The sequence below is a fragment of the Corvus kubaryi genome, unplaced genomic scaffold, assembly GCF_017639235.1.
Source record: "Corvus kubaryi isolate FWS band 111438036 unplaced genomic scaffold, C.kubaryi_AGA036_p1.0 37308, whole genome shotgun sequence".
NCBI lineage: Eukaryota > Metazoa > Chordata > Aves > Passeriformes > Corvidae > Corvus > Corvus kubaryi.
In genome coordinates this window covers 3,396,414-3,409,902 of record NW_024581096.1, presented here as the reverse complement: position 1 = coordinate 3,409,902, position 13,489 = coordinate 3,396,414, and the positions used below count along the sequence as shown (strand labels likewise).

General features: G+C 38.5%; 1 protein-coding gene across 7 annotated transcripts in view; it reads left to right on the top strand.

The window, feature by feature from the left end:
• The window catches only part of IPO11 (importin 11), an 82,070-nt gene extending 72,844 nt beyond the window's left edge, over window positions 1–9,226 (top strand). For all 7 annotated transcript variants that reach the window (XM_042028268.1, XM_042028272.1, XM_042028269.1 and 4 more), the window contains 3 exons: window positions 278–373; window positions 3,801–3,885; window positions 8,912–9,226. In XM_042028268.1, coding sequence (XP_041884202.1) covers window positions 278–373; window positions 3,801–3,885; window positions 8,912–9,076 — 346 coding nt within the window. In that variant the 3' untranslated portion in view covers window positions 9,077–9,226. The remainder of the gene's footprint in view (window positions 1–277; window positions 374–3,800; window positions 3,886–8,911) is intronic.
• The last annotated feature ends 4,263 nt before the right edge of the window (window positions 9,227–13,489 follow it).

Below are 13,489 nucleotides of genomic sequence, written 5' to 3'. Positions count from 1 at the left end.
TCTATTCCATTTGCAGTTGCTTCTAGGTTTTCAGTGGCACATTACATTTTATTATATTTAAGAATAATGTTTCTTGTGTATTTTGAAGCCTTTTTGTAATTAAAGAAAAATACTGAATTAGTTGCTTGATAGCATGCTCAGCTAAGCAGTAAGCAAGGAAAATACCTCTCAGTAAATGTACTCTACAGCTGAGCAAATTTCCTGTGCAGTTCCTTTAGCTAAGTCACTTTCCTGTTCTTTCCCAATGTTATCCAAAATAAATTTTGTTCTTTTACAGTGTTATCCAAGATAAATTTTGTGGTATCATCAACATTTCAGTGGAAGGACTGCACGATGTTATGACTGAAGATTCTGAAACAGGAACATACAAAGAGTAAGCAGAACATCTAATTTTGTTGGGTTTAACAGTAGCAATACTGTTTTATATGAAGTGTTTTGATTTGAAAAATCTGTACGCAATTAAAACGTGCTTGTTAGAGTTCTGTTTCCTCAAGAGTGCGTATTTTAGGAAGACAGGAAACTTTTGGTCTTAAAAGAGAACAATTGCAATGGGGAAAGAGTGCTTAAAATGACAGTATAGTTTTATATTGTCCATTAAGTTATCTACTAAATGATGTCTTAAAACATTCATATGCTTAGATTTGCTTTTTGCTTACTTGATAAAATTTCAATACAACAAGCTTGTGTGTTGATAGGGACCACCCTAGCTCAGAGTTTCTTTGAGTATGACATGAACCTTATGTGAGTTTAGCTGGTGTACAATATTTCATGTCCTGGAGAACTTGAAAGCATATCCCACAAGGACAGTTCTCCAGTTGTTCCATGTAACACATGTGCTGCTACAGGATATATCTCAAAAGACAGTTTCCCGAGCTAGGAGCAAGAGCTTGCTTGTGGCAGGAAGGTGTTGGGGGTGTCCACAGTGCTATGCCTCCCAGCACCACACTCATTCATCTCCTGAAGGTTCTCTGGTTACTGGTGGCAGTCCATCAAAGCTGGAAAAAAAAAACAACCTAATGAATAGTAAGATATTTTTTGGACAGAGATCTTAATGTCATTTTTATCTCTGTAATGATTATACACTTTTAGAATGGAGAGTTGTAAAACATTAAAAACAGATGCCCTGCAGGATATTCTTACAGACAGTATATGCTAATAACAGAATTTATGGATGCTCTGATGCTAAGAATCAAGCATTTTCTTTCTGATCATTACATGCTGAAGGAACAGACTGTATCTGAGCTAGTTAATTAACTGCTTAAGGGGATGTTTGCTGCCACTGAAACCAGGTGGCACAGAACAGCCAGAATGCAATGTATTAAGTTCTTCTCCACTTTGAACAGGTGGTACGCACACAGCTGTGTGTTGAGAACAGTCCACGCTCATGCTGAGCCTGAACTGTGCCTAAGAACTGCTTGCCAAAGTACTTCCCACCAAACTCTTGACTCTCAGTAAAGAAGATGTAACTCCAAAGTCTGGGAATATGCAAAATGTCTGGCACTGTGTTTTGTTTACCATTGGAGACAATGTTACAGAGTCCCTTTTATTTCTAAACATGTTGCTTTGCCAGCACTTGTTGAAAAGAGTTCTCACTGAGAAATAAATAAACTTCATCTTAGTTTATTTCATATTTTAAGCCTGAAGGCTTGTAGAACTTGTCACTACTTTTCCGAACTCTGGGCATTGTTTTTACTTCATAAAATATAGCCACACTGAACCAAGGACATACTTATGTTGACAGGTACTGAAAGAGCTGTTTGAAAGAGTCTGACACTTGTGTAATATATTTTGACATCATTTGGAAGTAAAGTGAGAGCAGTCATCTGAAATCATGTGCATTGTTGTGGCTCTCCAGACTGAAGAAGAATGGCTTAAATCCAAACTGGTTCAGAAAAAAGATAATGTGTAGTCCACTGATAATCATATTAGCTAGTTATTGTAGTGCAGGAAATCTAATGATGTGTGTGTTTAACACAGGAAGATCAAGGCTGAAGCAATATAGAACTTCAGCCACTGAAGGATGAAGAGAGGGTAAACATGTACAGGGAAAATTGTAAACAACAGCAATGGCTTAAGTGGCTTAACCACTTTAAATGACTACATTTAAACTGGGATTTTAAAGAAACTGTTGTAGTTAAAGCAGTGAGATTTTGGAAGAGGTAAAAGTCTTGTCATGTTTTAGATTTAGATTGGATTTTAATCAGGTTATGGAAGTGTTTATACTATCTTACAATACAAAGGGGTTACACTCAGGTTTCCTAGTGTTCATGTTTCTCATTGTAGGGATAATTACAAGAGAGCTTTACAAACCTCATATATTTTGGAAAGGGGAGCATTCCATTGCTCTGGTCTTGTCTCACCAATACCCAGATTTTTCCGAATTTTATCATCATCTCTTCTTTTATTCTCTCCTCTCCTTGTGTTTTGAATTTTATGGTACCTAAAATTTATGAAGGTCTGAAAAAGTTAAGTCGATCTTGTATGTTTTGATAGTTGACATTTTTGTCTCCTTTTCCTTTAATAAACTGAGATGTAAGCAGCCATTTGTGAGCAGAGGAGATATGCAATTAGCTGTATTATTTTGAAATAACTAATCCCTTTACTAGAAATGGCTTCTGTGTTAGCATTTGACTCTGCTTGCCATGGTCTTTGGCAAGTGTTTCATACAGCTCTAAACACATGTTAATGGTAAACTAACTATGTAAACAGAGTAAGTCTGAATATTTTCATGTAAAATCATGTAATACCACGTAAAAAAATCACAACCGTTTTTTCATTTTAGTAACTTCAAAATGGGTTATTCATCTTAACTGATGGAGCATTTCACATGCTAGTGGAATGCAGCAATTAAAAATGTGCAGGACTGAAAATGAGCAATAATCTGCATCTGTCTTGGTGCTTTGTAATATGTGAATTATGTGTCCTTCGTGTCTTAAATCATACCTGATGCATGGTGGCAAGTAGTCATTGCCTGAGTGTTTTTTAAATCCTTTTGGTTTTTAAGGTAGAAATTCCAGGAAAAGATTTGATAAAGTGGTGGAATATTTGTCAATTCTTTCAGCATAGAGCATGTAAAGAGAATGAAAGGCATGTTTGCTACAGGAGAGCTTTTGTCAGTGCCTTTATAAAGTCCATTCAGACTGTTTCAACAGACAGGAAAACCTCTGACTTTCAAACTGGGTCTTTTTATTCATATTTTCTGGTTTTATACTTACTTCATAATAATAGTTATAATAGTTAAAATATGGCTGTACTTGCCAACTGAGGGTGAAGCAAAACAAAAAATGAGTTTAAAACCTTTGTTCAGTGTCTTGCAGATTTTGTTGCAGAACCAATAGCACTGTCCTTGTAAGTTTCCAGGTCCTTTTGTTAAAGATCTCACAGAAAAACATGAATGCCATGAGACATCTTTGCAATCTTTGTATATGTACCACTTTGACTTAGCATAGAGTGCTTGTCTAGCACTTTCTTGAAAAGGGGGGAAAATTCTTGCTAGGAATAGTAGGTTTTTCTATATTATTTTCTTTAAGGCCATATGTAGTCTGTTTTATATGTGCACAAATGCATTTTTAACCCACAACTTAAGCTACAATATGGAGGATAACTGAGATTGTTACATGGTTAGAGGTGACAGAGAACATGCATTCAGGCTTCATTAGATTCACTGTTCTCAGAAAAAAATTACTTTTTATTAGATTGCCTTTCAGAAAACTCTCTTATCTGTTCTGTGTTTTCAAAAGTGCTTTAAAATTATTTTTAATGGTAGTATATGTTAAAACAGTTCTTATTCCCATTTTTAGCTGCATGTTAATGTCTCATTTTGAAGAGCCGAAGGTTACAGAAGATGAGGAACCTCCCACAGAACAAGATAAAAGGAAAAAAATGGTAAGTTTTGGATCTGTTATTCAGTCATAGACCTGATTATGTGCTTCACTTCTGTTACACTAAATTGTTTTTAGGTTTGGTTGATCTATTGTTCTTGGAAAATTCATCTTTTGGATCAAAAAAAGAAAATTTAATGCCAAACCTTGCAACAACAGCACTTATGCTTCTGCTTTCCTTTTGCATCTTGGTAACTGTTATCAAAATAAACACCATCTGTTCACAAAATCTAAACATTACAATACTAACACAATATAGAAAGAATTTATTGAAAAAACCAGAGAGCTAAACTTTATTGAAATGTCATGGCAGGCTAAATTTCTCATATTTAAAAGAATTCATGTGCTTGCATAGAATTTTTTTCTAATGTAAAGAACTCTTACAAAGAAGCCAGTGTATACTTGTGGTTTGTTAGTAGATTTTTCTTTTAAATACTAATAAATATATAGGAATATATTTATAAAAGCAATATAAAAAAATATATCTATATATTTAAAGATATGCAAAAATACTTCCATATTATTCTGCTATTAGAAATGCCTTAAGAGAAATTCCTAGTGACTTGCAATTTCAGATTTAAACAAAATGCAGAAATATTTTCTGTGGTCCTTAAAAATGTATTACATAGTTCTGTAATTGTTACTCTTAAAAGCATCTCTGGACTCTGTTAAATTATCTTCTTGCTTGTGGGCTTAAATTCTAGCTGTTTGTTGCAGAGTTATAGTACTTATTCTTAGTGGTTTTGAATAATCTCTCAATATAGATATATAATGTATGTATGATTATCAATAGGGATCAATATATATCTATATATCAACAGGGAGAAGGATGTTTTGTTTGTTAATCAGATTTAAAAAGCAAAGTAAATTTAAATCTACAATGCTTTTTTGTTCCTAGTTTTATTTGAATATAGTCAGACTTCATTGCTGCCTGGCTAAAGTTTTAATGGCTTTGTTGCAGACGTTAATTTTTCAGTTGCAGGTTAACTTCAATATTTTGGATATATGTTGAGGAATTTAGACTTGTTAGATTTGCTATGGACTACCTTCAGTGTGGATATGTCAGGCAAAATGAAAAGCAGGGTACACTGAATTATCCTGTATCATTAAAGGATACAACACACCTTATATTGTCAATGAACACAGTCATAGCGAGGGAACTGTTCTGGGAATCACATGCGATACAGAGTTATTGGCCATTTGCATAAAGATAAATGTGCTTTGATAAGGAGGAGCTTCACCAAACTGATAACAACACCACAACGAAGGTCTTGGTTTACTTCCCTTGCATATATCTTCCTTTGCATATCACTTTTTTCTCTTAAGAATTGCTTGTGATTTGTTCCTCGTCTGCTCTTTAACAGTAGGCTTAAAGACCTTTTTTCAGCCTTTGTTTTCTTGGAAGGTTTACAGAGAATAAATAATCATACATGAACATCCAAGCTTCATTTTCGTTTTGGATTTCATAGTCTAAATTTTAACTATTTCCATGGTTGCTGTGTTTTCTAGATTCCTAAGCATTATGGAAATCCTTTGTTTTTCTCCTTTCAAGCCTCCTGTGTAAGAGTAACTGTCTATTTTAGTCTTGTTCTTATATTTAGTTAATTTTTCCTGATATATTTCTGACTTAAGCCTTCTACACTGTCATTTTTTCAGCTAACTCTAGTATACACTATATTCTTATTCTTTCAAATGCAATTTCTTGCAGCTGTTAAAGCAAGTGGGCTGTAGTTGTTATGAATGTTTGCTATAAATTCATTCTGAATCCTAACTGAAAAAGCTCTGTATATAGCTTTGTAGATGGTGCAGAAATTGAGATGTGACACTTGGCTATTAATTTCAAAATTGTAGAGGTCCTTTGGGTAGGTCACTAGTAGCAGAAGTGTCAGATAATAATCAGAATTGTTAATCATGGCTTCGAAAGCACAGCTAGCATTTGATTTTAAAAACTGGATTAAAAACAAAACATCACCTGGGCCCACTCCTACCTACGTATGATGGAAGTTTCTTCCTCTCTGTAGGAGCACCAGTCCACGCACCCACCTGAAAACTATAGTAGCAGATACCACTGGTAAAGTAAAAGAGGGAACGAATATGTAATGTGATAAGAAAATCAAGAACAACCTAAAGGGAATCAGCAAAACCTCTCAACTGTTTGCTTCAAGCCAGTGTTTACAACCCGTGAGGTGGAAGTTTCTTTAGTCCAGCCCCAAGGTGGGCATGTGTATCCAGTTTCAAGATCAATCTGTAAAGATAATGAAAAGCTAGTCAAATCCAGGTTTTCACTGAGCAGCATAAAGCACATTTCAATAGTGTGTAGTTACTGGCCAAATTTTTATTTCCTGTCTGTAGCTGTTTTGACTAAGAAGCTGTTGGAATTTTCTGGTGTTTTTTTAACTGGAAAATAGATTTGTTTTGCCTTATCAGAATCAGGCACATTTCAATAAAACAACTATGGCCACATGCCTAGGAGCTCAGCATACATACTTAATATATAGTCCTTCGCCCGCTATGCTTACTGTTCTTCCAAACTTAAAATTTTGTTTGCTTAGTCAGTGAAGACTGCAGCTCTCTGGCTAATATTGTTGGCAAACTCATTATATCAAACTATTTCATTTGTTTTGTTAGTTCTGAATACAAGTTCCAGAGAAGTAGAGCGAAAGAAAATCAACTTTGTTGTTGTTGCAGGAAACTCTTTCATTTACTTGAAATCCTGATGGGACTATCTGAATGAAAACAAGTTAGTGTATTAACTCCTTAATTAGGTCTGAAGACTTCTAAGTCACATTTGGTTTACAGACAGTAGATGATGCTTCCAGCAGCAAACATTAATCATACTACAGAAGTCCCTGCTGGTTTAGAGTGCTACTGCTTTGAATGGTGAGGGCCAGGGAGCAGAGTGAATATATGTGAGAGCAACAACTCTGCAGACACCGAGGTCAGCGAGAAAGGAAGGAGAGAAGGTGCTCCAGGTGCCAGAGCTGAGGTTCCCCTGCAGCCTGTGGTGCAGACCATGGTGAGGAAGCTGTGCCCCTGCAGCCCATGGAGGTCAGTGGGGGAGCAGAAATCCACCTGCAGCCCATATTGGAGCAGGTGGATACCCAAAGGAGTCTGACCCTGGGGGAAGTGCACACTGAAGCAGGCTTCTGTCGGGACCTGTGGGCACATGGAGAGAGGAGCCCATGCTGGAGCAGCTTGTTCCTGAAGGACTGCACCCTGTGGAAAAAAAGGGATCCACACTGGATTAGTTAGTTAGTGAAGGACAGCAGCCCATGGATGGACTCATATTGGAGAAGTTCATGGAGGGCTGTCTCCTGTGGGTGGGGCCCCATGATGGAGCAGGGTAAGAGTGTGAAGAGGAAGGAGCATGACAAACAACATGTGATAAACTGACTGCAGTCTCCATTCCCCTGTCCAGCCCCAAGCTGCTCCAGAGGAGGTAGAGAATTTAGTGTTAAAGTTGAACCCAGGAAGAAGGGAGGGGTGGGAAGAAGGTGTTTTAAGATTTAGTTTCATTTCTCATTACCCTACCCTGATCTGATTGGTGATAAATTAATTTCCCTGAGTCAAGGCTGTTTTGCTCATAGGAGAAACTGGTGAGTGATCTCTCTGTGTTCTTATCTCAGCCCACAAGCCTTTTGTTATATTTTCTCTCCCCTGTCCCACTCAATCATACCCTCCAGTTGTGGAGGGTATGATTTAGTGGCTTTGGTCAGGGTCACAAGGATAAGAACACTTGTATTTAAATACCTGTTGTTCTGTGCAAAATTCCTTAGAGTAATTTTATACATGACTCTTCAGAGCTATGAACTTACAGAAACTAACTACAAATGCATTATATGTCCTAAATTACGATTTTAGGTGAACAAATGCAAATCATTCAGAAACTGGTAGATTCTTTCCTGATCAAGGCAAACTTTTTTTTTTTTTAATTACAAAAGGATGCCAGTAACTTCAACAAATCTTGGTTAGAGTAGTTGTGATGCAGGAATTTTGTTAGAAAAGTCTATTATATTCTAGAGGTTCAAAATACATTTGCTAAAAAAACCCCTACAGAGTACCAAACTATTACTGTGATTACTTCCCCTTTGAAAAGAGTGCAGTGGTAAGAATAGGTAATAAAATGATCATGTTTTACCTTGAAACAGCAAAATAGTTTCCTGACCTTCCAGCATAAACAGTAGTGTTGTTTGGGTTTGACACTAAGATGAACAGATCACAGGTCTGCATTAATTGCCATTGATTTCAACATCCTACTTCTATATGATGCAGGAAGTACCAGGTGTCCCCATCTCCCATCCCCTTCCATCCAGCCTGGTGGACTGAGGGACAAATGTGGCATAACTATCGGTATCCTGAGCCCTGCCCACGTGTCCCACGTGTCTGCTGACACTGACATTTGCAATACATCCTCTGTCAATGTAGTCTCTTTTACCTGTTTTTACTTCCATTAAAAGGCAGCTAATGTGGGAAAATAGTGACAAATATTCTGTCCTTCCCTTTCCAAAAGAAAATTGTATAATCCAGCTGGATTGATGAGGTTATAGATATCAGTACTGAAGTGTGTCTATTCTTTATACATATGAACATTTTATTTTGTTTGTCATGTGGTCTAAACAAGTTCAGCTTTTTCAGTGTTTTGTTTTCTAATAAAATAAAACTGACCATAGTGCATGCCATCACTAAAGTCCTTGGTAAGATCTGGTCTGATTTTTAGGAATTACAGGAACCTCATTGAGCAGTAACTAATAAAGCAGCTTTGAAATTGTTTTATCTTGTAGAAGTGTGAAACCTTAAAGTGTAAGACGCATGATTTGACATGGTTTCAAATAGTTTTAAACTGATATTTGCCTTGATAATAATCAATTTGGTCTTTGTTTTGCACAAGTTTTTCCTCTTGTTTCTCAAGTAAGTACAAAGAAAATAAAAGCAGATTTCTTTCTTGAGCTGTGGTTATAATCAAAATGTGTTAGTCATAGAATATTTTTTAATGCATTATTATATATTTTTCATTTACATGTTTTCCACAGCTTGCATTGAAGGACCCGGTACACACTGTGTCATTGCAGCAGTTCATCTATGAGAAGTTAAAGGCACAGCAGGAATTACTGGGAGAACAAGGTTTTCATGCCCTTATGGAAACTGTGGATACAGAAATAGTTGCCCAACTACAAGAATTTTTACAAGTCTTCTAAATAAGCAGGAAAAATATTTTCTATGTCAAATTTTTCTTTCAAAAAATATGAAAAGACCCTAGCCTTCTGTCTTGTATAGATGAGTCTGATGAAAGGTGAAAATAACTTGTGACAATAGAATAAAAATAAGTTTCTGCTGTTGCTATTAAACTATGCTCTTTGGGGTTTTTTTTAACAATAAAGTGTCAATTAAGGGTTTTATCATTAAGCTAGCATTTCCATGATTCGTAACTTGATATATGCTGCCCTAGGTAGTACCATTTTTTAGTACCTTTATGTTGTAACCGCTTGACTCTGCCTAGCAGGCTGCAGCTCCCTGAGAGCACAGCAAGGATTTCCTAGGGCCGTGCGACCAGTCGCATCCTGGAGTCCATTTGGGACAGCCCCTCGATCTGGCTCTGGCAGCCAGCAGCGTTACAATGCAGTGGTGATGAAGAAGATAGAGAAAGGTCTCCCATGAGGGTGGTAAGATGGCTTTATTCACATCTTATCCCTGTGCCCTCGGAGGCAGAGAGAGAGACCTTGTGGTCAGGGCGCGGGATGGTTTTGCCAGGGGCCCAGGGGCGGTCCCTGGGCGGGGTTGGGGTACAGGAGCCAACAGGGAGAAACCAAGGGAGTGGCCAAGGCTAGGGCAGGCAACAGGGGGAACATGGCATCACGGAATCGGGGGGTTAACAGGTTACCACACCCTTAACTGTCATGTAGTCAGAGGTCTGTCACAAAGTCAGAGGTCTGAAGGAACTTACTAATGTATATTAATGGCAACCATCTGTTAATGCAGCACTGTAATTCAGTATCAGGAGCTGATTCCTTTAATGCTGTAGATCTGTAGCTTTCTCCCTTTCTATTGCTCTTTCTAGACTGTATGTTCAACCATACAAACAGAAGGACTTAGGAAAGCAGTAAGACTGTGAGCAGAAATAGTCAGTCCTTCATGAGAGAAAGATAATTCCCATTTGAATCGTCTGAGAGAAAAAGAAACTTTGATTGTAACACTTAAATTGTATTTGAACTGTTAGAGAACATCCATGTATATTTCTATCTGAAGATGTGAGTTTTCATTTTTATCACCAAGTTTTCTCTATTTCTGTTATGAAAAAATTACTTTCTTGAGTTCCTCCTATTTCACTTTTACCTGTCATAACAGAGAAACTCACTGGAGGCAGGGGAGTAATTAATTCTAATTAATTTGTGGCTGTACCTGGACTACTTAAAATTACCATGTACAATATCTCAATTCTGTGTTTTTTCATCAAAGACATGTCATGAGGATACTTCAGAATTGTTGCTAAAACGTTTAAGCCCAAATGGTCACAGTTGAAACAATTATTTGCAAACATAAGGCTTACTTTTAATTACTTACTAGTTACCTGCAGGACTCACAGGTTAAAGCTGCTCCTTTCTATGTGCCTTTGTCTTTTGTACCTTGCAGGTGGAAGGGGCAAGAAAATGCTGGTTTCCATTTTTGGTTTTTTGCTTTTAAGTACTGATCTTCCACCTTCAAAATTGAAATTAACTTTGCTTCACTAAGGGATGATTCAGCTATTGAATCAATTTTTTTTTCCAGCGGGGATTAGCTCTTTAAAGACACCTACAAGTTTTTGACTATCTTACCAGATAACCAGATGCTTTTAAAAATCTGGGGCTTTTTTTACTGACCTTTTGGGGAGTAATCTTTTTTGAAACCTTCCCTCTGTTTGTAGAGGCAGGCTAATCTTTCTCTCCTCCTTTGGCATTAGTGTCAAAGGCTGTTCGGGCTCTCACAGTTCTGAATGCAAAACCTCCCCTATCCCCTGCTGCCAGCATCTGTCAGCAGAAGTTGTGTGATAAGTCATTGTTTCCTGCATTTTACCTTGGCATAGGGAGGACTGCCAGAAGAATTGCTACTATTTGTTTGTGTGTTATGTGTATGCCATTTCCTCAATCATCCACCAACATAATCTCATAATTAAGATGTTTATTTGGTTACATTTGGTACTTGCAAGGGAAGAGACTCAGTGTGCTGATGGTCCTATTCAGCTGTACACACAATTACCAGAACCGGGTGCCTTCTGACTAAATTTGGATTTGTTGCACAGTTAATCTGCAGACACCCTAAGCTTTTGGCTCAGTGTAAAACCTGTGCAGATCTGGTCACCCTTGCTAGCTTTGACTCCACCTGGGACGACTACCTGGAGAAACACAGAAACACAGAAGCACATCCTGGCAAGAAGCAGTACTGGCCTACCACCATTCTGCAAAATCCCTTGCTCAGTGCTGAGTGGTGCTCCCTGATTTTCAGAGGGAGGCAGGTCCTACCTGCTCTAGTCCAGCCCTGGCCTAAAGGCTGCTTTCTGCTGTGTGGCCAAGCCATCCAGCTCCCCTGCAGCATCTCACTGGAGGTCAGATCTGTCATCGTGGCTGTGCACAGCTGAGACAGACCTGCCTGCCTGCGTCATTCTCGGAGCAACTCCACCCCCATTACCTCCCGGGTGGAATGCTAACTGCAGTTTATGTTAATGCACGATGTTGGCAGAGACCCTGTCAAGAATGATGGACATACTTTTGGCTAATAACAGCACGATAAGTTGTGATTAACTTTCTGAGTAATGTCTCTGAATAACTGCATGTGTTCACTTTCATATGCATTAGGGAACAAGTTAAATTTGTTACTAGGTGTTTGGCTTTTCATCTTGGAAGATTTTCCTACAAGGCTTGGGACTATAATTGAAAACAATCATCATTATCATAACTGTTTATATGACAACCATTGTCAATGAGCACAATGCCAAACAAGTGCCCATCTGCAGCCAGCAACGATCTAGTGGAGATCAAAGTCGAGAAATTTCAGCTTGAAACAGCAGAAAAGCTTTTACATACTATCATTATATATTAAACCCTTATACATAGGATTAAATTTTCACTGGAAGGGTATGGATTTGGACTGCAGCAAGCTATAGCCCTTTTTGACTTTGATGTTGAAATTTTTAACTTTAGGGAAAGAACAGAAACCAAATATAGCAATTAGCCTTAAACCGAAGTGGTAAAACACAGTTCCTGAAATTTCGTGAGGAAGGATCTTTGATTCTCGTGGTCTCTAGGCTTTAATTTTCAGGAGAAAAGTAATTGAAATTGGGGTATTTTTTTTTCCTATGGCACAACTGAATATTTACAAATGGTATCAGTTTACTTTTCAGAAAAGGCAATGATAAAGGTGAGGACAAACTTTCTGCTTCTGATAAGAGTTAAATGACAGGACTAATTCTGCTGCTTCCACCTTCAAAACGTTAGCTTTGGTGTATCAATGATGACCATTTTTAGCCTCTGGCCTAACTGAAGTGTTAATAACTCATGTGCTCTCATTGCAATCTGTTAAATCTTTTTCAGCTTTAGAAACAAAATTTATCCAAGCTATAACTTATTTCTATTTAATAAAAAATACAATTAGATTAACTTACAAGGATGTTTTCAGGTTAGATAACGTGTGGGCAGGGCCTTGTGCTCTCGCAGTGCTCGTTGCTGTGCCAGGAGTGAGTCCATGGCCTCCCACCCTCCCTGCAGTGAAGTGGTGGAGAATTTTGCATCATTTGTGAGCAAGTGCAGGGGCCAGGCTGTGTGCTGGAGACGTCAGCCATGGTAGTGTCCCAGGAGGTGCAGAGGGAGTGCAGGGTGCCTGTCCCAGCAGCCCTTGTGGGCAGGGCTGCTGGAGAGAACCCTGCTCCTTACCAGTGAAGTGACTGCTTGTGGCACAGCTGGCAGACTGGCAGGAGGCGTTCTGCCCACTGTGCCTATTAATTTTCTCCGTTTCGTTTCTTTTCTTCTTCGCCTCTGTTTCGTGAGTTCTTGTACTCAGAGTTCTGATTAAAACGCAGGAGGCGCTGAGTTGTTCTTCTGATTTGTTTATTATTTCTTATCTCTAGCACAGCTGCACAGAGTGTGCCTCTTAAATTAACAAGGTGGAAAATTGTTGCAGTGGGGATACTGCAACACGCATATATCAAACCAGGAGTCCCATGGAAAGGACATATATATGGACAGATTCATGGTAGATGTTTCAGAGATGTTTATTTCTCCAGGCGCATGGCCGGGGCTGTGCTCAGGAACTCCCCCAGTCACGGGACCAAGGGTCCTTCTGCCCGCGCAGGGAACACAAACCAACCCATGGGAACGAGGCTGAGCAGGGGCAGGGAAACCCCGTGTCTGTGCCCTCAGGGCCCCTCTGCCAGGGCTACATGGCAGGGGAGGGACCCCAACACCTCACCCGTTTTATTTTAATAAAAGGAGAATGAAAACAACTGGATAAACATTACAAGAACAGTTTCAAGGCAAAACAAGCCACCTTCCTGAGTCTTTAAATGTCCAATCAGATTCTGTGGAACATCTTAGGGCTGACAGAAGGGAGACAGAACTCTCTGGGCATGCTTTGTGGGGAAA